Consider the following 25772-nt stretch of genomic DNA (forward strand, 5'->3'; position numbering starts at 1 on the left):
TCCAAGGCCAGAGTTGCCACCGTTGCCCCATTTTGCCTCTGCCAAAGTTCTCCACGAAGAGCCCCTGGTCTGAGCAGGGTTCCTCACCACCTGACCCACACCCAGCTCCTCGGGCCCTACCTTGACATCGGGATGGTTGTACACAGTGATGTTATCCGGAACCACAGTCACGTCCTCGACCAGCATGAGTTCCACGGCGGCAGAGGCAGGGGAGTTGGAGACTTCCTGTGTGGAGAAAGGGCAAGAAATGCTGCCTCGGGGTGTTTCCGCAGAAGGCAGGCCAACGCCAAGGAAACCTGTGCCCTTTTTTCTTTTCCTGAAGGAAACAGATCTGTGCATACCCAAGAAGAACCAAGGAAAAGCCCTGCTGGGCCAGACCCAATGGCCTATTGAGTCCAGCACGCTGCCCCCCCCCCCCCGTGGCCCAGCCAGATGTGGATGGGAAGCCCGTGAGCAAGATCTTGAGAGGCCTCTGATACTGGAGGTAATGCAGCCATACTGATTAGGAGCCACTGATACGTCTTATCCTCCGTGGATCTGTCTAAGCCCCTTCTAAAGCCGCTTTAAGCTGACCGCCTCGCAGCGTCCCTTTTTGTCTCTCCTAAATATCCCAACGTATGGAAGTGAGAGCTGGACCATCAAGAAGGCTGATCGCCGAAGAATTGATGCTTTTGAATTCTGGTGCTGGAGGAGACTCTTGAGAGTCCCATGGACTGCAAGAAGATCAGACCTATCCATTCTGAAGGAAATCAGCCCTGAGTGCTCACTGGAAGGACAGATCGTGAAGCTGAGGCTCCAATACTTTGGCCACCTCATGAGAAGACTCCCTGGAAAAGACCCTGATGTTGGGAAAGATGGAGGGCAGAAGGAGAAGGGGACGACAGAGGACGAGATGGTTGGATAGTTTCTTCGAAGCTACCAGCATGAGTTTGACCAAACTGCGGGAGGCAGCGGAAGACAGGAGGGCCTGGCGTGCTCTGGTCCAGGGGGTCACAAAGAGTCGGACACGACTAAACAACAACAACAAATATCCCTACGGTCGGCTTCGTTGGATGATCCCAGGTTTTCAGGTACAACGAGGGAGAAAAAAACACCTCTCTGCCCACTTTCTCGACACCATTTTACCTTTATTTATTTAATAAAATTCACATGCTGCTCGACGGTAGGGAAAAAGCTCAAGAGGGATTTACAAAAAAGAACAGAACGACGATATTATTGGTGGAGGGTTAAAAACCATTTAAAACCTTCAAAAACAATGAAAATCAACGATAAGCTTAAAAACCGCATTAAAACACATGCCAGCGTTCTGGGTAGGCTTGCCTAAACAAAAGTGCTTTGAGCAGCCGCTGGGGAAGAGCACAGTGAAGGTGCCTGCTGGATGTCAAGAGGCAAGGAGTTCCAAAGTTTGGGTGCATTTCTTACAAATGTGGGACGGGTATTACAAGTATTTATGAAATCTAGCAGCAGGTAACTAACTGCATGTGATACTGGATGAGTTCTGGTGCCTACCTCCCCTACACATACTTGCAACCCAGGGGGACTCAGATAGCGCAGCTAATCTGGCATGTTAGGTATCCCTTCTCACGTCGCCAAAGCTGACATGATAGAGAGCCCAGCTGTAGTTTTCTCCCTTTTCCATTGCAAAATGTCTTGAGAAGCTTAGGCAGTAAGTTGTTCTCTCCTTTCTCAAGGAAACGGGGTGTTTTTTTTGAGGGGAGGAGGGTTCTGACGAGACAATCACATTGCGAGATGTGGGAGACGGCAATTGTTTCTTTTCTGGTCTTGACTGGGGCGTTGGCACTATACGGCCCCTGATCCCCTGCTTCCATGGTTTTTTGCTCTTTTCAAGACCAGACCAGGCAATTTTTTTCTATAAGCTGCCTTGAGTTCTTGTCAGGGAAAACAGCAGGGAATAATAATAATAATAATAATAATAATAATAATAATAATACACGGCATCTGTAACAGTGCCTGTTTGCAAATTAGAGCAGTTAAGTGGGCCTATATGGGGAAAGGTGATCTCATAGGTAAATTGTTAAGGGCTTTATATACTGCAGTGGATCCTCAGTTGTTGAACACCTCCATTGTCATACATTTCTGCTCCCAAACGCTGAAAACCCAGAAGTAGCTCCGGTTTTCGAACGATTTTCGGAAGCCGAACGTGATAGGCGACTTCCGTTTTGAGTTTCCCTATTGTATTGAAGCTTCTGGTTTCAGTTTTCGGAAGTCGAACGGTCTTCCGGAATGGATTACGTTCAAAAACCGAGGTTCCACTGTAACAGTAACACCCTGAACTTGGCCCGGTAGGAACCAGGCAGCCAGTGCAGTTCTTACATACGTCTACCATGCATATAGAATTGTAGAGTTGGAAGGGACCCTGAGGGTCATCTAGTCCAACCCCCCTGCAGTGCAGGAATCTCTGCTAAAGCATCCAGGACAGATGGTCACCCAACCTCTGCTTCGAAACCTCCAAGCAAGGACCCGAGGACAACAACACCCTCTTCATGGAGCAACCTTCCATCCACTCACTCTTGGGCTCCCTCTCTCGGAATATTTCACAAAGTTGACGGAGATCAACACCGTCCCTTTGATCTGCCGCACCTCAAGGAGCTGGTGTCCTGGGACCAAAACAGATACAGACATAGGGAGGGAGGGAGAGAAAAGGAAGCAGGAATTGAAACAAATGTATTTTAAAATTGCCATTCTTACATAGGAAGGGAGGTGTGAGGGAGACTGCATTCTTACACGTGAGATACAGTAAGTTTTATTTTTTTAACAATTACAGGGATGAGCAAAAGGGGTCTTGCCAGGTGGGGCGGAGCCACAAGAAGAAGAAGAGTTTGGATTTGATATCCCGCTTTATCACTACCCGAAGGAGTCTCAAAGCGGCTAACAATCTCCTTTCCCTTCCTCCCCCACAACAAACACTCTGTGAGGTGAGTGAGGCTGAGAGACTTCAAAGAAGTGTGACTGGCCCAAGGTCACCCAGCAGCTGCATGTGGAGAGGCGGGGAAGCGAGCCCGGTTCACCAGATGACGAGTCCACCACTCTTAAACACTACAGCACACTGGCTCATAACAACACTAACATCCTAGCAGTTGGGACGCTGTTGCTTACTGTGAGGGAAAGGAGAGAAGTGGCAGGGAAGCCAGCATGGTGCAAACACACCCATGGAGCCAATCCAGCACACCTGCCAATGTGTTTGCACCATGCCAACCTCCCCACTTCAGTCCAGTAAGCTGCAGCAGGACAGATGCTTCTGCAGCTGAGATAGTGCTATTGTATTGTAGAGGTTAGAGTGCTGGCTTGGGACATGAGAGTCCAGGGTTCAAATCCCCAATTGGCCATGAAGCTCACTGCCCCTCAGCCAAACCTACCCTGCACGATTGTTGTTTTGGGGAGTAACTACTACTTCGCGGTGAGCACCTTTTTTCTAGAAGAAAAGCAATGGGGGGAAACCATGCAAAGCCACCTTGAGCTCCTTGGAGAAAAAGCTTGGGACGCTAAGTGTGATAAATAAAATAATTAATAACCCATTTAAAGGTGTAAGCAAAGCCCTCCTAGCTCAGGCCAGTGGCTCATCTAGCCTGGTGTCAGGGGACTGCCATTGGAACAGGGGAGGGAGGCAGGGGGATACAGAGAGCCTCTGAAGCTTCCAAGGAGCAGCTCCTTGTCCAGCGGTGGAGAAAGCCACACCTCCAGTGGAGCAGAGGGGGAAGGGGGCAGCCAAGCGAGGGGAGGGCTTGAAGATGCTACTGAGAGCCTAAGCGCCTCACCTAGCCCGGCTGGCCAGGAAACAGACACACCGTTTCCGTCACCTAGCTTACGCAGAGGGGTGAAACGTAAGGAGGGGAGGCGGAGATTTTGGGTGTCTAAGTTCTTATGTTGGGGGAGAAACCGGAAGGGGTCACTCCCGGAATCTGCAAGTGACTAAGACGGACATGAACTTTGTGGTTCTGCACTGTAAATAGTTTGCACCAATAACACCTGTAAAAGACAGGTTGGAGTCCTGCCTGGTTACTCGCGAGCAACCACCACCAGCACCTGACACCTGGCATCCTGTTCTCACAGCAGCCAACCAGATGTCCAGGTGGGAAACCCGGAAGCAGGGTGTGAGAACAACAGAAATTCTCCTTTCCTGTGGTTTCCAAATTGCGCAGCGGAAGCAGGACTGAGATAATAAAAAAGCACTGGTTGTGGCAGTTCTAGCTACAGGGGCTTGGATGGTCTCTTCATGAGGCTACATTTTAATATTCCATTATTTTAATGTTGTATTTTATTTTTGTTTTTAAGTTGTAATCATTCATCTTGTTTTTATTATTGCTTGTAAGGAGCTCTGAGCCCGGCCTTGGCTGGGGAGGGCGGGGTATAAATAAAAAAATATTATTATTATTATTATTATTATTATTATTATTATTATTATTATTATTATTATTATTAAAGGGCCTGGGAACATAAGAAGAGCCTGGTGGATCAAAGCAGTGGCCCCTCTAACCCAGCATCAGTTCTCACAGTCGCTAACCAGACGCCCCAATGAGAAACCCGCAGGCAGGACTTCAAGCACACCACCCCCCTCCCCATGCGCAATTCCCAGCAACAGGTATTATTTCGGAGGCGTATTACTGCCTCCGGGAGCAGAGGAAGAACATAGGCATCCTGATTAGTAGCCACTGGTTTCTCTGCTGAAGCGCAACGCTGGGCCGTACCATGGAGCCTGGTCTGTCCAGTCCCATCATCCTTTGGTACCATCTGCATGGACCTCGGTAGAGCGAAGTGAGCCAGGCTTTGATTGGCCGATATCCACTCCAGGATTAGGGAGGTGAAGTTATCAAACTTCCGCCGGTGCTGGTCGAAGAGAGCTAGCTCCAAAACGGTGTTCCTCAAACTGGACACGGGGACCTGCAAGGCATCCCAAAAGACACCGGAGGCAGCCTGCATTTAATAGCGCGCGAGACGCACCTGGGAAAAGACCACATCTTTGTGATCTACAGAAGCCCTGCAAAGCAAGGGCAGCAGAACTTGAAAGGTACCAATGATGACACCTTGGAAGATTACATACAGTGGTGCCTCGCAAGACGAAATTAATTCATTCCGCAAGTTTTTTCTTCTTGCGAGTTTTTCGTCTTGCGAAGCACGGTTTCCCATAGGAATGCATTGAAAATCAATAAATGTGTTCCTATGGAGACCGTCCGGGGACAGAGGGGAAGCGCCGCGCGCCTTCCCCTCTGTCCCCGGACCTGTTTTAAAGCAAGGGAAGGGGCAGCGGGGAGAATCGCTTCTCCCCGTTGCCGCCCCTTGGTTCAAAAGGGGTCCGGGGAGAGAGGGGAAGGCGCACTGCGCTTCCCCGCTATCCCCGGAGCTTGCGGGGCAAGCTTCGTTTTGCGAAGCAAGCCCATAGGGAAATGCGTCTTGCGAAGCGGCTAAGAAAACGAAAAACTCCTTCGTCTAGCGAGTTTTTCGTCTTCCGAGGCGTTCGTCTTGCGGGGTACCACTGTACCATGCTTAACTGATCGGTCCGTTAGACTGATTCTGTTTAAAAAGCTTTGGTCTACTAAAGAAAGATAAAACCCTGATAACAATGGCTGGCAACAAATATAATAATAATGATGATGATAATGATAATAATAACAATAATAACAATAATAATAATAATAATAATAATAATAATAATAATAATAATAATAATTATTATTATAATTCTATGTCGCCATCTGACTGGGTTGCCCCAGCCGCTCTGAGCGGCTCCCAACAAAATATTAATATACAGTCGTACCTTGGTTCTCAAACGGAAACCGTTCCGAAAGTCCGTTTGACTTCCGAAAACGTTCAAAAACCAAGGCGCGGCTTCTGATTGGCTGCAGAAGCTTCCTGCACTCAAATCAGAAGCCGCGGAAGCTGTGTTAGACGTCTGGCTTCCAAGAAACATTTGCAAACCAGAACACTCACTTCTGGGTTTATAGCATTCAGGAGCCAAAACACTCGAGTCACAAGGTGTTCAAGATCCAAGGTGCAACTGTATTTAAAAGATATATATTAAAATCCAGTGCTTTTCTTCTAGGAAAAGTGGTGCTGGTACTGCATACCCTTGAGTGCTCCCAGAAAAAGCACTGTTTATCTATCTATCTATCTATCTATCTATCTATCTATCTATCTATCTATCTATCTATCTATCTATTTTCCCTACAAGGACTTTCCTTGCAGTTATACAAACTTTCTGAGCCCAATTTCTGGCTAAAAACCAAAAAAAGACTGTCCAACATCTCCCCAAGATTCCCAAACAAACGGAGCGCATTGAGGCACTTCTAGCTTTTCCCGGAAGACTTACCAGCTGCTTGTGGTGCTGAGGCAAAGGGCAAGGCGGAGTGCCAGCTGCCAGCTTATACACAGGTGTCACGGCCATGCTGGCAGGGTGGGCACAAATGAACCTCACCTGCACCATCTCCACAGCAGGACTGGGGTTTAGCACGCCCGGATGATTGCCCACCTGGAACGTAAACACCTTTGGGGAAGCAGCAAAGGAAGAGTGGTTGTCAGCCAGCAGGCTTTGCAAATGTAGCCAGGCATAAAGTTTAGATGTAACCAGAGCCTTTGGACGGGGTCAGTTTAAAGCATTAGACTAAGAAAGCCAAACGCTTAACTACTGAATCTGGAAAGGGGTCATCACTATGGACCGTGCACACAGCTAGAAGGGTGAATAAGCCAAGCACAGATGAAGCCATCATAGCACCCTTTTCTGTAAGATGCACCAGCGCTATGGAGGCTGTGCCTTTCCTTATCGGCCATTACGTTTCATAACAACAACAACAACAACAACAACAACAACAACAACAACAACAACAACAACAACAACAACAACAACAACAACAATTTATTTATACCCCGCCCATCTGGCTGGGCTCCCCCAGCCACTCTGGGCAGCTTCCAAAAAAATATTAAAATACTGTTATACATCAAACAATAAAAGCTTCCCTAAACAGGGCTGCCTTCAGATGTCTTCTAAAAGTCTGGTAGTTGTTTTTCTCTTTGACACCTGGTGGGAGGGCATTCCATAGGGCGGGTGCCACTACCAAGAAGGCCCTCTGCCTGGTTCCCTGCAACTTGGCTTCTTGCAGTGAGGGAACCGCCAGAAGGCGCTCGGTGCTGGACCTCAGTGTCCGGGCAGAATGATGGGGGTGGAGACGCTCCTTCAGATATACTGGGCCGAGGCCGTTTAGGGATTTAAAGGTCAGCACCAACACTTTGGGTGTTGGTGGGACGCGGGTGGTGCTGTGGGTAAAAGCCTCAGCGCCTAGGGCTTGCCGATCGAAAGGTCGGCGGTTCGAATCCCCGCGGCGGGGTGCGCTCCCGTTGCTCGGTCCCAGCGCCTGCCAACCTAGCAGTTCGAAAGCACTGCTGGGTGCAAGTAGATAAATAGGGACCGCTTACTAGCGGGAAGGTAAACGGCGTTTCCGTGTGTTGCGATGGCTCGCCAGATGCAGCTTGTCACGCTGGCCACGTGACCCGGAAGTGTCTCCGGACAGCGCTGGCTCCCGGCCTCTTAAGTGAGATGGGCGCACAACCCCAGAGTCTGTCAAGACTGGCCCGTACGGGCAGGGGTACCTTTACCTTTACCTTACCAACACTTTGAATTGTGCTCGGAAATGTACTGGGAGCCAATGCAGGTCTTTCAAGACCAGTGTTATGTGGTCTTGGTGGCCGCACCCAATCACCAATCTAGCTGCCTGTTAACGTCGGGGGGGGGGGAGAATACGCACACACCTTCCTCCTACCTGTTCCCCCAGCTCCAGGCATGTGATCCGATAAATGTACTGGTTTTGCTTCCTCTTGGCCGGCAAACGAACCTCCACCACGTGGACTTTGTCCTTATGCTCCACTCTGAGCTCCAAGAAGAAGCGGGATGGCTCCAATACCCATGGACTGGGCCCTCCCTCGAACACCATTTCCTTCACGGAATGCCAGGTCACCAAAGCCACCTCCACGGGGTTTACAGCCTAGTCATTATATAAATGGGGTTAACACTGCCTTGGCCTGCAAAGAATTGACCCAAGGACCCGCCCACCCCCGGTTCCCCACCTGTAATTCTTCCAATAAGGAGGTCTGTGCTTTCTAACCACCATTCACATCCCTAGTTCCCGGGAAACTAGTTAGATGATAGATCAAGGTTGCAGACGCAGAATATCAAAATGTAGGACTCCGTTTTATTATTATAATTATAATTATTATTTGTTTCCCCAGCCACTCTGGGCGGCTTCCACAGAGACCAAAAATACACTAAAATGTCACACATTAAAAACTTCCCTGAACAGGGCTGCCTTAAGATGTCTTCTGAATGTCTGGTAGTTGTTTATCTCTTTGACATCTGATGGGAGGGCGTTCCACAGGGCGGGCGCCACTACCGAGAAGGCCCTCTGCCTGGTTCCCTGTAGCTTTACTTCTCGCAATGAGGGAACCGCCAGAAGGCCCTCGGCGCTGGACCTCAGCATCCGGGCAGAACGATGGGGGTGGAGACGCTCCTTCAGGTATACTGGGCCGAAGCCGTTTAGGGCTTTAAAGGTCAGCACCAACACTTTGAATTGTGCTCGGAAACGTACTGGGAGCCAATGCAGATCTTTCAGGACCGGTGTTATGTGGTCCTGGCGGCCGCTCCCAGTCACCAGTCTAGCTGCTGCATTCTGGATTAGTTGTAGTTTCTGGGTCACCTTCAAAGGTAGCCCCACGTAGCCCCACGTCTTTATACCGAACTAAACCATTTAGCTCAGTATTGTCTACACACTGACTGGCGGTGGCTCTGCATGGTTTCAGGCAGGGGAGAGACCCTGCCCAACCTGGAGATGCTGCTGCTGGGGATCGTAATCTAGGACCTTCTGCAAGCAAAGCAAATGCTCTACCACTGAGCTGTGGCCCTTCCCTCAACAACGCAAAAGGAATTCAAGAGAGAGAACAGAAATGAACTGTAGCACCACCCTCCGCCCACGACTGCCACAGAGCTGGCGCCTCCTCACCTTGAGCGGTTCATAAGCAGCAAAGGTGGCACTCGTGTCAAAATACTCCTCGTAGATGGTGGCGCTGGCTGTCACCAGTGTGTGGCCGAGAGACTTGGCTGCGAGATGGATGGTGGAGCAGAACTGTGGCCCAGCTTTCTGCTTACCTAACAAACAAGAGCACAACTGCTCTTTCTACAAGCACAGGAAGAGCGATTGATCTGTCAACCATCTCCAGAACTGCAACGAAGGAGCAATAGCTCGGCAACCCACCCAAGGGGCAATCGCAGTGCCCCAGGATTGTGGAGTACGGTGGAGAGCACAATGGGGCATTGGTCAAGAGCGGGTGTCCTTCTAAAGCCCGTGCAGAGGCCACCCTAGCAAACAGCCGTCCCCTGAATCTGCTCCTCAGTCCGCCCATGCAAACATTGGGTTATGTGAGAAGGGGAGGGCATGCTATTTTTCATTTATTATTAGGTGTTATGAACTGAGTTGAATAGGATCCAAAATGCAGCAGTCTGATTGGTCCTAGAACAATAGGACCCAGAATGCAGTAGTCTGATTGGTCCACAGGAGCCATCCAATCCAGCTCCAGGTGGAAGTGAATCCGCAACCTGATTGGCCTACAGGAGACTCCTGGAATTAGCCAATCACGTGGGGCCCATTGTGTAAATAATGTATATAAAGCAGACATTCTGAGGGAACTTCCATTTCCTCATTACCACTATGAGCTGAAGAAAGAGCATGAAATCCACTCTCGACTCCGAGTATATTTCAGTGAAATATACTCAGAGTCGAGAGTGGATTTCATTACTACTTTATTTTTCTTTTGAAATTTTGCACCCTTAAGAATTTTGCACCCAGGGCAACTGCCCCTGTGGCCCCACCCACACGATGGCACAGGCTCCCAGGATTCTTTGGGGGAAGCCATGACCGTTTAACGTGGCGCAGTACTGCTTTAAACGCCTAGTGAAGATGAGGCCTAAAACAGGAGGCCAGGAGAGGACCAGCTACCCATTTATGTTAGGGAGCAAGTGAAGAGAGCTGCCCTCTTACCCGCTTCATCCAGGGCGAAGACTCCTTGCTTATCCATGCCAACGTCCAGGGGTAAGAGTGAGCAGTCCGTGAAAGCGATGGTCTCCCCCGTCTCTTTCTCCACGTGGTACATCCTGAGTGGGACTTCCAAGGTCTGCCCAATCTCAGTGTCTGCATGGAACGGCAAGAACTCCATCTTTGAGAGCTTGAGCACATACACCTGAGTGAGGGCAGGGGGGAAAGAGTCAAAGAGCACATGAAAACATCTTCATGTATGCGACAACGGCCGCCAGAGTTTTAACAGCACAAGGATGGAAGACTGAAGAAACCCCAACTAAAGAATCATGGCAAGAAAAATTGATGGACTACGCAGAACTGGCAAAACTGACATACAAGCTACGGGACAAGGATAATTGTGACTTTAAAGATGAACGGGAACCCTTTACAAAGTATTTGAAGACACAACAAAGCGAACTGGACTCCTTGGCTTGTTTTGAATAAACATTCGCAAACTTTTTTTTAATAATAATCAGCTAAATGGTTCGAGGATCTATACAATTCTGTAACATGCAGAAAACAGCATTCTTAGAGAAACCAAAGACTGGAACTGAGGGAAGTCGGGGGGTGGGGGTGGGGTTTTTGTGTGGGAGGGTGTGGGGAGGGAGGAAAAATGGGGGGGGGGGGATAAGGATGATATGTTTCTGGATAATATGTTTTGTTTTACTTTTGAATAAAAAAGTTATTAAACTATTAAACAACAACAACAACAACGAGTACCTAGGAGGGAAGAATCAGCTCTCTAGGGATTCAGAACGCCCCAAGCCCTCTCTTCAGACTGAGTTTGAAGCCTGTAGGGGGGGGGGGTTTGACCCAGCAAGCAATTCGACTTGCGCCAATGCCGCAGAAAGACTTACCTGTATTTCCCCAAAGTGGAAAGGGTTCTGCACATCTCTGGCCTGCACGGCGGTCTGGCCCTCAACCAGCCCGGCTGTGACCACCCCTTTCACCGTGACGGTGGCCACGGTCTGATTGGAAGAGGTCCATGTGAAGTTGCCACTGCCTCCCTCCACCTGTGAATAGTTGGGAGAGCAGAAGGGGGGGAATACAAAACGCGCAGTTAAGCCTGTGCCCCCAGAATAAGATGATGATGTTCTCCACCTGGGTGTTGGAGAGAGCACGTGTCACTGGATCAGAAACAGTGGCCTCCGTGGGTGGAAATGCAAGCATGGACTCACGTGGCCAATGGAAGGGGACTGCAGGAATGGAAAACTCAATGTAGCAGTGGCCTGAACTAGTGAGGAGGCCCAACCTCAGGTCCCTTCTGCTAGGGAGGTCAGGTGGTCATCTATGTTTTCTGCAGTAGGTCTTCCTCAGCGGGTTGTCAGGGTGTCTTTTTCACCAGCCTCCTCTTGTAGACAGAGAGGCTAACACTTTTATTCCATTTGGTATTAGCAGAGATTCTCATGGGTTGCTTCCGGGTGGCCTGTTTAATTTTTAATTTTTTGGTTAGACTATTTTATAATAAAAGGACATTGCTGAAAAGGACCTCTCCAAACGAAGCGAATGGGTGGTAAAGTGGCAAATGCAATTCAATGTAAGTAAACAAGCGTAAAGTGATGCGCGTTGGGGTAAAAATACGTGAATTTCACATATACGCTCATGGGGTCTGAACTGGAAGTGAGCGACCAGGAATGAGACCTTGGGGTTGTAATGGATAGCTCAATGAAGACGTCGACCCGGTGTGCAGCTGCCTTGAAACAGGCAAATTCCATGCTATGGATCATTAGGAAAAGAAAGGAAAACTCTCTGGGTGGGATCTCCCAGGGTAGGAAACTGGGGGAAGAGGGGAAGTTCCCAGGTGAGAGCTGGGAAGGTTCACTCTCCTTTGTGCGAAATAAAGGTTAAGATATAATTTTGATAGAGGGTTCTTCTTATGTTCTTTTAAAAATCCTGTAGTGTACTCAGCCACATATAAGAAGGAAACAGTGACACTGTCAGATAACCAAATCATTAAGTGCATCACCAAGGCTTCAAACTATCCATGACACAGACTCTCCATAAGTAAGCGTGAGCGGCTGGAACTCTGACAGTGACTTCACTTCTGTCTATGCAGCTGATATGAGGGAACCAGACGTTGTCAAAATGATCATGTTTCATTTGGCTCTTAACAACCCTTCTGTGTTGTGTTAGATGCTCGGGAGGAGAGCAAAGGGAAGCTCTGTTGTCATACACAACCCATTGCTTTAGGGTTTTGTCGCTGGAAGCTCTGAAGGCATAAGTAGGTCAAAATGGTGGAGGGGATGGGTGCCATATTTTCTGTGGCAGATGGTTGCAAACATTTGTACCGCACTGAGAAATGAATAAAGGGCATTCTAGGGGATTTATCTCCCCAGGTCTTGGTCAACTTCACCTGAACTCTGTACCGGTACAAGACGTCCAGTGGGTGGTGTGGGAATGCCAAGAAGGAGGGCGTCAGCGTGATGGGAAGGTAAATCTTCACTTCCTGCTTGTGGCTGATGGGCGGCTTTAATAAATCTTCTGAACCACTCTGAAGGAAAGGGAGGAATGATTGACCTGAATTTTCAGTCTTAAAAGAAAAACAAAAAAGATGTACATAACAAGGAATAAACATTCAAGCCTGCAGGGCTAGCAAAATATCTCAAATTCCTAGCCAGCATCCAATGTTGAGACCTACTATTATTATATTATTGCAAACCCATAAATCCAGGCCAGAGAATATCCATATGCTACTACAACAAAGGAGCTTTTCTTTTACCTGGAGGAGAACAGACACCAGCGCGGCTTCAATGACGGTGACGCCATCCTTCAAAACCCGAACTACGTGGTAGGAGCCGTTCACTGAAGATACAAACTCTTGAAAGTATTCTTGGGGGAACTGGTGAGTTATTCGAAGATTCTGGAAGTCAAGGGGTGGGGGGAAATGTTGTCAGAAGGAGGAACAGTGTGATATCAAACACTTTATCAGAAGCACAGCGAAAAGGTCACAGATCGACAGAATCATTGTGTCCTTGGAGTTGACTCCAAGGAAACCTACAAGGCTGGAAAGGTGTTTTCAAATTCTTCAGTGCCTGCATCCAATTTTTAAAGACTCTTGTTGTTTTTAGTAGACCTAACACAGACAGGCCAGTGGCCCATCTAATCCAACATCCTGTTCTCACAGTGGCCAACCAGATCATAGAATCCTAGAGTTGGAATAGACCACAAGGGCCATCGAGTCCAACCCCCTGCCAAGCAGGAAACACCATCAGAGCACTCCTGACATATGGTTGTCAAGCCTCTGCTTAAAGACCTCCAAAGAAGGAGACTCCACCACACTCCTTCGCAGCAAATTCCACTGTCAAACAGCTCTTACTGTCAGGAAGTTCTTCCTAATGTTTAGGTGGAATCTTCTTTCTTGTAGTTTGGATCCATTGCTCCGTGTCCGCTTCTCTGGAGCAGCAGAAAACAACCTTTCTCCCTCCTCTATGTGACATCCTTTTATATATTTGAACATGGCTATCATATCACCCCTTAACCTCCTCTTCTCCAGGCTAAACATGCCCAGCTCCCTTAGCCCTTCCTCATAAGGCATCGTTTCCAGGCCTTTGACCATTTTGGTTGCCCTCCTCTGGACATGTTCCAGATGCCTCAGTGTGAACTCCACAAGCAGGACTGGACACAAAAGCATTCTCTCCCCTCTTGCAGTTTCTAGCAACCGGGATTCAGAAGCATTAATCTCCCTGACTGCAAAGGCAAAGCACAGCCATCATGCCAAGCAGTCTTGTCCTCCATGAATTTCTCTAATCCTCTTTTAAAGTCATCTCTCTTGGTAGAAATAATAATAATACTAATACTAATAATACTAATACTAATACTAATCAATTATTTATACCCCACCCATCTGGCTGGGTTTCCCCAGTCACTCTGGGCAGATTCCAACCAAATATTAAAAACAATACAGCATCAAACATTAAAAACTTCCCTAAAAAGGGCTGCCTTCAGTTGTCTTTTAAAAGTAAAATAGTTGCTTATTGCCTTGACATCTGAAGGGAGGGTGTTCCACAGGGCAGGCGCCACTACCGAGAAGGCCCTCTGCCTGGTTCCCTATAACCTCACTTCTCACAGTGAGGGAACTGCCAGAAGGCCCTCAGCACTGGACCTCAGAGTCCGGTCGGTACAATGGGGGTGGAGATGCTCCTTCAGGTATACAGGACCGAGGCCATTTAGGGCTTTAAAGGTCAGCACCAAGACTTTGAATTGTGCTCGGAAATGGACTGGGAGCCAATGAACTCCAATGGGAGTGAGTTCCATAGTTTCACTATGTGCCACGAAACCCCTCAGTCCTATGCGTGTTCCTCAGAATTAAGTCCCACTGAATTTCATGGGGCTTATATATGGGACGTGGGTGGCGTTGTGGTCTAAACCACAGAGCCTAGGGCTTGCTGATCAGAAGGTCGGCTGTTCGAATCCCCGCAACGGGGTGAGCTCCCGTTGCCCAGTCCCTGCTCCTGCCAACCTAGCAGTTCAAAAGCACGTCAAAGTGCAAGTAGATAAATAGGTGCCGCTCAGGCGGGAAGGTAAACGGCGTTTCTGTGTGCTGCTTTGCTTCTCCAGAAGCGGCTTAGTCATGCTGGCCACATGACCCGGAAGCTGTACGCTGGCTCCCTCGGCCAATAAAGTGAGATGAGCGCTGCAACCCCAGAGTCGGCCACGGCTGGACCTAATGGTCAGGGGTCCCTTTACCTTTACCCCAAATATGTCTATACTGGATGACACTTTAAGGCTGCAATCCTATGAACATTTACTCTGGAATTCAAGGGGTGTGGGTGTGATTTCAGACATAACATGCACAGGATCTCATTGCAAGTTAAGGCTGGCATTTGGGAGAGATCTTTGAGCTTCTTTCCCAAGCTGACACCTACTCACATCGGACGGGTAGATCTTGGTGCTCGATTTGTCATACACTTCGACCGTGATGGTATACTCTCGCTTCACTTCTAGGATCCACCTGTTGCCGGGCTGGACAGTGAAACCTGCAATCGGTTGCACAACGGAAGCCAAACGAAAAGCATTTCTGTAAGATGAGGCAAAGGAAACATACTGCATGGTGCTAAGCTTCACATTTAGCAGCTGGGGCAGCCGGCATCGTGTTCACTGGACGTTGCCCATACAGTGGTGCCTCGCAAGACGAAATTAATTCGTTCTGCGAGTTTCTCCGTCTTGCGGATTTTTTTGTCTTGCGAAGCACGGCTATTAACGGTACTTAGCGGCTTAGCGGGAGCTTGCGGGGCAGGCAGCGGGGAGAAGCGCTCTTCTCCCCGCCGCCCGCCTTCAGACCAGGTCCGGGGACAGCGGGAAGACGCGCTGCGCCTCCCAGCTGTCCCCGGAGCTTGCGGGGCAGGCAGCGGGGAGAAGCGCTACTGAAGAAAAGTAAAAGGAAACAAACTCGTCTTGTGAAGCAAGCCCATAGGGAAATTCGTCTTGCGGAACAACTCAAAAAATGGAAAACTCTTTTGTCTTGCGAGGCATTCGTCTTGCGAGGCATTCGTCTTGCGAGGTACCACTGTACTTGGCTCCCTTGATGGCCTTCTCTTCCTGAGAACCTCAACCTTAGACAACTCAGTCGTCTTTCTTACGACTAGCCCAGGGGATTGTTGGCTTCCCCTTCCCCCTTAGCCTCAGCTTTGCCCTTCCCTTTTCAGCAGGGAAGAGGATAATGGGGGCAAAACGAGAAGCTAGCTGGCTTCACCTATCATTTGCTCTGCCTCCACCTATTATAGGTCTCTGCCTCGAGTCCTACCAGTGGCAACGGGCACCAGCCTTCACTGCTGCTGAGGCAGGGCCTCTTCTAAGTTCCCTCCCTTCCCAGAGTGATAGAATCCAGCTCTGTGCTGACCAGAAAGGGTACAAGAGATACCGTATTTTTCATTTTTTTTATATCATATTTATTGAAATTTCCAAAAAACCCAAAAAAGAAAAAAAAGAAGAAAAAAGAAAACAGAAAACATTTACACTTAAACCTTACTTTCAATAACATCTTTCCAAGACTTCCCCACACCTCCCCTTCTTGTATTCCATTTCCATTTATTTAGTTCAACAAGTTCTTATCCCAAGTTTTTAACCTTATTGTATTTGACCCATTATTCAATTTAGTTCATTTTATATAGCCACTTTCCCTTTATAATCTACAGCCTTTAAACATTAAGATATTTTTCTAAGGTTGACCCCAATTCCCTTCCACGAATTCCCCTTTTTTATACTCATAACAAAACAAAATAACAAAAGAAGAAAATTTCAAAATATAACTGTACACCCTTTGGATTCCCAAACTCCCACCCCCCTTTCCCGGTTTCGATCCCCAATGTCCATCAGTCTATCTGCTATCAGCCTGGAGACCTCACATCCGAGGCCCTTAATTCTCTCTCAGTTCCTCTTTGCCGGTTTTTTTGGTAGTCCTTTATATCAAGCACCAAATCTCGGAGAAGCTCTATCTCGGAAATGTCCAGATACCGTATTTTTCACTCTGTAACACGCACTTTCCCCCTCCTAAAAAGGGGAAATGTGTGTGTGTCTTATGGAGCGAACGCAGGCTCCATGGCTTCAGCGAAAGCAACACAAAGCCTCCAGAGCCCAGCGGAAGCTCTGTGTTGCTTTCGCTGAAGCCAGGAGAGCAAGAGGGGTCGGTGCGCCCCAATCCCTCTTGCTCTCCTGGCTTCGCTTCGCTGGAGAGGCGCTGCACAGCTTTCCCTCTCTGTGCAGCACCTCTTCAGCCAAGCGGGAGGAAAAACGGAAGGGGCTCCGTTTCTCCTGCCGCTTCGCTGAAGGGGCGCTGCGCAGATAGGGAGAGAATATTTTTTTTTAGGTGTATCTTATGGTCAGGTGTGACTTATAGAGCGAAAAATATGGTAAATTCCCCAACAGGATGGCTGCAAAGGGAGTTACAGGCTGCACAGCAACCATACCTTTCAAGCACATCCTGGGAATTGTGGTTCGTTCAGGGTGCTGGGAATTGTAGCTCTGTGAAGGTTAAACCACAGCTCCCAGGATTCTCTGGGGGAATTAATGTGTTTTAAAGGAACAGTGTGCGCACAGCCCAAGCTGTGTGCCCCACCTCTTCCATCCCCAGCTTTGGAGGTGAGGCCAGATGCACATTGCCACTGTCACCCACATCACCCTCTTCGTTAGGAAAAAGCCCAAGTGCCTATATAGTCAAAACTCTGCACGGAGATGCAGGAGGGACCGTTTACCTAAATATCCAGGCTCCACAACGTATATGCTGCAGTTGGGAAGTCCAGAGGAGGCTCGCATGTGGATGTCTTAAGCTTTTCGGTAAGGAATTCAGCCTCGTCGTAAATTGAGAGGAGAAGGATGAAAGGGGCAGAGGATGTTTCACATTAAACACGGGGTTGGATCCGGTATGGCGCTAAACTGAAACCACTTAGCGGTATGCTTGTTCTGCTGGTGAAAAGTTTTGCCCCAGTAGAATATTGTTGCGCAAGAGAATGTATTAGCAGGTTGCCAACAACTCTGGTCACATTCACACCGTGCATTTAAAGCCCCATGATACTAGTTTTGACAGTCATGGCGGCTTCTCCCAAAGATTCTGGGAGTTGTCATTTATTAGGACAGCTGAGAGTTGTTAGGGGGCCCCTATTCCCCTCACAGGGATGCGGGTGGTGCTGTGGGTTAAACCACAGAGTGTAGGACTTGCCGATCAGAAGGTCGGCGGTTCAAATCCCCGCGACGGGGTGAGCTCCCGTTGCTCGGTCCCTGCTCCTGCCAACCTAGCAGTTCGAAAGCACGCCAGTGCAAGTAGATAAATAGGTACCACTCCAGCGGGAAGGTAAACGGCGTTTCCGTGCCCTGCTCTGGTTTGCCAGAAGCGGCTTAGTCATGCTGGCCACATGACCCGGAAGCTGTACGCCGGCTCCCTCAGGCAATAAAGCAAGATGAGCCCCACAACCCCAGTCGGCCACAACTGGATCTAATGGTCGGGAGTCCCTTTACCTTTATTCCCCTCACAGAGCTACAATTCCCCAAGTGGTTTAACACTCAGTCCCTCTTTCACAGGGAACTTGGAGAATTATAGCTCTGTGGGGGGACTAAGGGGAGGGTGGTATCTCCTAACAACTCTTAGCACACTCAACAAACTTTAGCTCCCATAATTCTTGAACGATGAGTTTCTGCTGATGCAGCTGTTGTGCTGGGAGTCCTCTGTTGCACAACATTTAACACACACACACCGCTAGTGCATGAGCCCTTGTGCAACAATGAAAAGTGGGTGTGCTTAGCCTCTTGGAAGCTATTCAGGCATGCCTCAGGATTTCCAGGGGTCATGCGTCAGGGAAGACCGAAACAGCTAGTTGCTTAGGAATAATAGGTCAGGAGGTACCCAAAGACTGGTGCGGGGGGGGGGGAATATTTGTGTTTGCAACCCTAACCCAATGATTTATGCACAGAAATGGAAAGCAGCAGCAGCTCCAACCAAGGAGGACTGGCAGATAAAACTGATGGGAGTAGTCTGAGATCAGTAAACTTACAGAAGAATAAGGAACCAGGAAGAAAGAATCTTTAACAAAGACTGGGGAAAGTTTGTTGAACATTTGAAAAATTATTGTAAGCAACTTAAAACGTTAGCGGGGTTTATATAGAACGAGAAATAAAGGCAAATAAAGGATTTTTAAAAAGAGGAATAAACAATTAAGGAATTAATTTAGATATGTAGTAGTAAAGATAAGATGAAAGGAACCACAGATGGGGGTAGGGGGGGAGTGAAATTGATGTGCATTTTTTGTTTCGTTAAATAATTTGATTGTTGCAAAATTGGAAAATGATAAATAAATTAAAAGAAAAGAAACAGCTAGTTGCAGCCCGCTCTAAGTTCTTTAAGGATACTTTTATGGACTAAGACCAGGTTAACCTGTCCCAGCTGAATGGCGGTGATGGTAGCTGTCTTTGCATCCAGTTTGGCCACGGGGAGGCCAGAAGCGTTAGGCGCCTTCACTGCATCTTGTAGCTCCAGTTCATAATGCTCAAGAGGCAATTGCACCTCTGCGGAGATAAAGGGCCAGCCAAGCTCAGTCAGTTATTCCCAGCCATAGCTGCTGCGCTCAGGTGTGTTCTTTACACAGCCTCCCTCTCCCACCCCAACCCAGCAGGGATGTCAGGGCAGTGACCATGTATTGCCTTTGGCTTCAGTGCTATTCATAGTAAGTATGATTCAATTTTCCAACTCAATAAAAGCACTGAAGCTGGGAAAGGCATTATAGGCCAAAACTAATAGTTAGGAGCTGTAGTTCAATAAAGTCTGGAGGATGGCATATCTGCCATCACTGGTACATATCCTTCAACCAACCCACCCTTACTAGTGAATGAGTTTCATTGAACACTGTGGGGCTCACTTCTGAGTAAGCATCAGTGTTAGAAACTGAGGTGTAAAAGCTAGGAGCTAAATGGCACCTTAAACCTAGGTTATGTCTCGCCAGAGTGGCGCATGCTCTAGTTATCTCCTACTCGGACTACTGCAATGCGCTCTACGTGGGGCTACCTTTGAAGGTGACCCGGAAACTGCAATTAATCCAGAATGCGGCAGCTAGACTGGTGACTGGGAGTGGCCGCCGGGACCACATAACACCGGTCCTGAGAGACCTGCATTGGCTCCCAGTACGTTTCCGAGCACAATTCAAAGTGCTGGTGCTGACCTTTAAAGCCCTAAACGGCCTTGGTCCAGTATACCTGAAGGAGCGTCTCCACCCCCATTGTTCAGCCCAGACACTGAGATCCAGCGCCAAGGGCCTTCTGGCGGTTCCCTCATTGCGAGAGGTGAGGTTACAGGGAACCAGGCAGAGGGCCTTCTCGGTAGTGGCACCCGCCCTGTGGAACACCCTCCCATCAGATGTGAAGGAAATAAGCAGCTATCCTATCTTTAAAAGACATCTGAAGGCAGCCCTGTTCAGGGAAGTTTTTTATATTTAATGCTGTACTGTTTTTAACACTTGATTGGGAGCCGCCCAGAGTGGCTGGGGATACTCAGCCAGATGGGCGGGGTATAAATAAATTATTATTATTATTATTATTATTATTATTATTATTATTATTATTATGTCTAGGCGTGCTATTTTTATAACAAGAATGCAAAGCTGAAAATGAATGAACTACAGCTAAAATATTATGTTCATTTGTCACATGGTCTAGTCCTTCCCCTGCTCACCCCCCTAATATTCTTCTCCAGTCTTCAGAGAATAGCTGGAAGTGAGGAGGCAGAAAAAGGTCCTTCTTTCCTTCCACTGTGCAGTTTTAATCTGAAATCTTAGGCTCAGTACTGCACTCAGAGCTCAGAAACTGCTCACGCTAATGACATTCCCTGTCGCAAAACGTGCCCAGAATAGTGAGAGTTTCTGACACTGGTGTAGAATTTCGCAGCCAGGAGACTAAATTATGCATAGAGATACCCATAAGATTAGGAATGTACCTGTGATCTTTCCCTGAACTATTTTGCCAACTTTGTACTTAATGTAGGCTCCGACCAGCAGGTAGACATCATAGGAAGGGATTAAGAATATGTTCTCCAAGACCAGCAGGCGCACCAGGGCAGCAGCAACTTTCTGGAAGATTGAGAAACCACCACCAGAGGCACGCAGAGAGGAATGTACACATAAAGAAATAGATATTATGCTTTGCAGTCGTTTTACTTTAAGACTCTTTCAAAACTGAAAAAGGACTGAGCGATTCCATCGCAATATATGCCCCCTCCTAGTTGGCATTCAAGACAGTTGCTTTGGTTTCATCTCCACAGGGTGCAGGGGCAAGGATGGCTCCACCAGACCACTTTCTGCTCGTTTAAAACTGCCGCCTGTCACCTCCACTCCATACATCTAAAGCACTCTTAGAATCACAGAATGAGTTGGAAAGGACGCCAAAGGTCATCTAATCCAACCCCCTGCAATTCCCCTGGGAATTGGTTTGAAAAGGATGCTGACAGTTGTTAGCAGGACCTCTGCTCCTCTTACAGAGCTCCTATTTCCAGAGTTCCCATATTGTTAAACCACTCTGGGAACCGTAGCTCAGCGAATGATCTCCTAATTGTCACGGCTAAAAATTGGCCGCTGTTTCTTTAATGCTAAAAGAACTAAGTCAGCATGAGTCAGAGGCCTACAGTGACTCATGCAACCTTTCACCAAAGTGTACCCGCATATATAGAGTGGTCAATGTTAGCATTGGGTGTGGGTTGGTTGGATGGTAGAAAGCTGGTTGCGTTTGGTGTGTGTAAAAGCTGTTGCTTGTGGTTGGAGAAGAAGACTTTTTTAAGAATAAAAGCAGCAGTACTCTGCAAGAATACTATTTCTCAAAGACTCTTTTGTGCCAACTAAGGTCTGAGGACAAGGCAAAGGAGTAAAAAGGAGGTCAGAACCTTTTCTTTTTCAAACACTGACACTAATAACTCTATTTAACAAATGACAGCTTCCCAGATTCTTTGGGGGAAGCCGTGACTGCTAAAGCGGCAAAGAGCACTCTGAATGTATGGTGTGGATGTCACCTCTATAGCTTTGGTAGGCCCTGACCTTGCCTTGCACTGCTGGGACCCCTCTGGGAGGGCACAGTGAGTACTCACCTTGTAAACAGGCTCCTGTATTCGGACCTTTACGACGGCTGCGCCTGTTTTGATCCCTGACACCAGAATCCTATCTCCTTGTTTCTCCTCTCTTTCCATCTCAACTACGTAGTCGGGCGGAGAATATTCTGCCTCAGAGTATTTTAAAATCCTAAAGAAACCAAACTGGGCTTTTACTGGGAGAACAAAGGTCTGTCACTGCATTAAGAGTAAATAAACAACCAGGGTGAAATGTATAGGGTGGGTGAAAAACCTGCAGCCACTGTTAAGACCCCCAAACCCATCAGCCCCAGTCAGCATGGCCAGTGGACGGGTGGCGGCGGCGGCCACTGGAATCTAGCAACAGGTTAGATGCCCCTCTTACAGGAGATAGGGAAGGGGACGTGAGCTATATGGGACTCCCGCTTACATTTATGCATCTGAGGACTTAACAACCGTGAGCAACTTTCCTTAGATGGAAGTAATGAGTTCAAAGCAAGAATGCAAGGGAATGAAATCTCTCAACTTCAGCAGTCTACCCAGTGGAGCACACACGCAGCCTCCCGTGTCATTCAGGATTTTATTCATCACACTTGGCCATTTGGGGTTTCGTCTTACCTAATTTTGCTCGAGAGCTCCACGTTTTCCAACTCATCGTCCTTGGCGATGCTCCACTCAAATTCCAACCCCTCCAAGCTGCTGAATGTGTTTCCTGCAGGCAGGATCCAAAAACGAGCCCAGGCTCAGGGCCAAAGGAGATGCGGTGTGATGATGTCTGTCATGTGCCTTAGCTTTGTATGACTGGTTTTTTCTTTTTAAGTCACACGGGGGTGGGGAGGGAGGATCAGGACCACAGCATGAGGGGCGAGGGCTCGAACCCTCTGACCATGCTATAGTCCTGATCTGGCTATTGCTCCAAAGCTATCTCACCTTGAGATCCTTGCTGGCAACAGAGAGGAAGATGCTAACAGGTCTTGTTCCAAAACTATGTGAGTGTGAAGATGAGCAGAAGCATCAGGTGAAATACAGAGAAGAATGCAAATTATGTTGTTGTGGATAAAACAGGCCACCTCCTTGCTAACTTTAGGCGTACAACATAAATAAAAAGTTAACAAGAGCACTGTGACCTATCTTGTCATGTCAAAAGCGAAAGAAGAGTCCCACTAGCAGGCCAAAAGGGTTATCAACTCCAGAGAGAAAAGTAATTAAGAATAATAACAATAATGTAGACAGAGTGCTATGCGCTATAAATGACTGGCTGTCTCACACCCAGCATTGCTTGTGAATTCTAAAAAACAAACAAACAAATCAGTGCAGTTTTGAAAGGTGCAGTTTGCAGCCTTGATTCAAAATGGTGTCCAAAATTTGGTTACAATATTTTAAGAGGTTTCCAAATGCAGAGCATACAGATATCTTTCCAAAATATATAGTAGGCGTTCCAAGTGTCACAGGCTGCCCCTGGTAAGATTACCTTCAGCATCCAGAGCTCTCACACTCAGCTCGAGTGGGGAGTCTTCCACATAGATCTCTCGAGTTCGGGAGATGATCTCGACATGGTCTATCAGATCCACAATGACATCGCAACGCAGCAGATGACCTGTCACTGGGAGGAGGAACAAAAGTGGGTGTCGCCCACCCACCACATGTAATCCTGTATCTGTGTTTTATAACAGGGGAAGAATAAGGGTGGATGTGGACAATCCCTGTGGTTTGGGAAACTTTTCTGAGCCCCCAAATTGCTCATTCAGTGATAAAGGGAAGGCACACTCTGTACATGCTCAGCGTTTGGGGTTCTTCATTCCCCAGGTTTGCATGGCACCCTAGACCCCTATCCCTATAGAAACAAATCTGTTTCAGAATTCCCCTTCTTTAGATCACCTACCTGTCTCCTCTGCTAAAATAACGCTGGCCAGCTTTGTGGCCTGTGTAGAGCAGGTGGTCAACAAAGCTTTCTGAGAGCAAGCCGTCCCATTCTCGTACATTGGATCAATGGTGACTGTGTCATGGCGTGTGGAGTACCTGCAGAGCAGATGAGACAAGGCTTGCACGCTCCTGTGCCCCTCTCTCAAGGAAGAGCAAAGGTAAAGGTAAAGGTAAAGGTACCCCTGCCCATTCGGGCCAGTCTTGCCGGACTCTAGGGTTGTGCGCTCATCTCACTCTATAGGCCGGGAGCCAGCGCTGTCCGCAGACACTTCCGGGTCACGTGGCCAGCATGACAAGCTGCATCTGGCCAGCCAACGCAGCACACGGAACACCGTTTACCTTCCCGCTGGTAAGCGGTCCCTATTTATCTACTTGCACCCAGAGGTGCTTTCGAACTGCTAGGTTGGCAGGCGCTGGGACCGAACGACGGGAGAGCACCCCGCCGCGGGGATTCGAACCGCCGACCATGCGATCGGCAAGTCCTAGGCGCTGAGGTTTTACCCACAGCGCCACCCGCGTCCCTACAAGGAAGAGCAGAGAGATGCAAATGTGGAACTGAGGCAGCAAGGAATCCTCCATTTTCTTGGTGGCAAGGCCCACCTGCCACTTGGCTCCTCCCCTTTGTCTCCATCAGCAGAAATTCCACCGGGTCCTTTGAGCAGTTATGTAAGAACTAGTACCCAAATTTGCTCAGCTCCCTCTCCCTCCTCTCATTTTTTGGATGGTGTCTTTTGTAAGCATTTGTTTTTTTAAATGATACATTGATTTGAGTGCTTTTGAGGGAAGGCAAATATATCAATCTCACTATTTATCACTTGCTCATCAGTTCTCTGTTTTCATGTCACTGCCACTTGCTACAGCATGAGGTGAATGGGAAGGAGAGCCATTGGTGGTGCAGTAGTTAGTGTGTTGGACTAGGAGCTAAGAGACCTGGGTTCAAATCACCCCACTCAGCCATGAAGCTGACTAGGTGTTGATACCTCTTTCGGCTTAACCTACCTCGCAGGGTTGTTGGGAGGATAAAATGGAGAGTTTTCAATGCGCAATAATCGAGGCTTAGATTAGCATGGACACGGGTGGCGCTGTGGGTTAAACCACAGAGCCTAGGACTTGCCGATCAGAAGGACGGCGGTTCGAATCCCTGCAACGGGTTGAGCTCCCGTTGCTCGGTCCCTGCTCCTGCCAACCTAGCAGTTCGAAAACACGTCAAAGTGCAAGTAGATAAATAGGTACCACTCCAGCGGGAAGGTAAACGGCGTTTCCGTGCGTTGCTCTGGTTCGCCAGAAGTGGCTTAGTCATGCTGGCCACATGACCCGGAAGCTGTACGCCGGATCCCTCGGCCAGTAAAGTGAGATGAGCGCCGCAACCCCAGAGTTGGTCACGACTGGACATAATGGCCAGGGGTCCCTTTACCTTTTACCTAGATTAACCTCATAGAACTCCTTGTGGAGAAAAAGGCAGGATGTAAATAAATAAAACACTGCGAGTACATTCCTATTTTTCTGGATCTTGAAGCGGCTTAGCCTGGTTCCCCTTCTCCCCTGCCTACCCCAACACGGAGCATTTTATCTTCAAAGCAACTGCGAGGAGGTCAGGCTATTAGACTGCATACGGCCAACAAGCACTTCTGGTATTAATGAAAATGTTGAAATGCTGTTCCCTTGGCCACGCCCACCATGACGTCACTGCCACACCCTCGTTTTCTCCGCCTAGGCTCCGCCCCTCACCAGGAGTAGCAACCGCCCTCAGCGCCCAGCACGAAGGGGACGCGCTTGTCCCGGCTGAAGGGCAGCAGCACCTTCGGCGTGTTCAGCTTATAGGCGCCGGCCAGCCTCGCCAAAAGCGCCAAGCCAAGCAGGAAAAGGGCCGGCCTTCCTGGAGGGGCCCAGCCCAGCCCCATCGTCGGAAGAAAAGCCCCAAGCCGCCGCGGCGCAAAATGGCCGCGGGATCCCTTCGGCCTCGCACGAGCCCTAGTTCTGCGCATGCGTCGGCTCTTAGGAACCTTGTTAGCACGCTGGGCGTTCTGTCCTTGCGCATGCGCGCTCACTTCCCCCACTCCTTCGAGTACGCGCGCTTGGTCTCTTTCCCCTTTCCCGCCTCTCCGCCGGACTCGGTTTGCGCATGCGCCTTCTCACCTCGTGGCCCGTTTTGCGGTTTAAGCTAAGGGCCTGCCTGCGCGCATGCGCAGCCCGAGGTCGGAAGTCTACGGGTTCGACTCGAAGCCTGTGCTAGGATTTTTGCA

At 48.6% G+C, this 25772-nt stretch overlaps 1 protein-coding gene across 5 annotated transcripts in view; it reads right to left on the reverse strand.

Moving 5' to 3' along the window:
• The window catches only part of NUP210L (nucleoporin 210 like), a 54253-nt gene extending 28737 nt beyond the window's left edge, over positions 1-25516 (reverse strand). For 2 of the 5 annotated variants that reach the window (XR_003704164.2, XM_028710401.2), the window contains exons 1-19: positions 25258-25515; positions 23489-23625; positions 23078-23209; positions 22225-22318; positions 21628-21778; positions 20488-20620; positions 18912-19067; positions 17264-17332; positions 14943-15049; positions 12793-12933; positions 12427-12603; positions 10931-11086; positions 10038-10236; positions 9003-9148; positions 7770-7991; positions 6326-6499; positions 4707-4899; positions 2530-2618; positions 121-225 (exon numbers count right to left, since the gene is read on the reverse strand). Coding sequence is in view for 4 of the 5 variants with exons in the window: in XM_028710401.2 (XP_028566234.2) it covers positions 121-225; positions 2530-2618; positions 4707-4899; positions 6326-6499; positions 7770-7991; positions 9003-9148; positions 10038-10236; positions 10931-11086; positions 12427-12603; positions 12793-12933; positions 14943-15049; positions 17264-17332; positions 18912-19067; positions 20488-20620; positions 21628-21778; positions 22225-22318; positions 23078-23209; positions 23489-23625; positions 25258-25514 (2838 nt within the window). In the remaining variant the exon portion in view is untranslated. Of the gene's footprint in view, positions 1-120; positions 226-2529; positions 2619-4706; positions 4900-6325; positions 6500-7769; positions 7992-9002; positions 9149-10037; positions 10237-10930; positions 11087-12426; positions 12604-12792; positions 12934-14942; positions 15050-17263; positions 17333-18911; positions 19068-20487; positions 20621-21627; positions 21779-22224; positions 22319-23077; positions 23210-23488; positions 23626-25257 lie in introns of all 5 variants that reach the window. The other 3 variants (XM_028710399.2, XM_028710400.2, XM_077919964.1) reach the window with 3 other exon arrangements.
• Positions 25517-25772: the final 256 nt, after the last annotated feature.

The sequence above is a fragment of the Podarcis muralis genome, chromosome 16 (genome assembly GCF_964188315.1).
Source record: "Podarcis muralis chromosome 16, rPodMur119.hap1.1, whole genome shotgun sequence".
Taxonomy (NCBI): Eukaryota; Metazoa; Chordata; class Lepidosauria; order Squamata; family Lacertidae; genus Podarcis; species Podarcis muralis.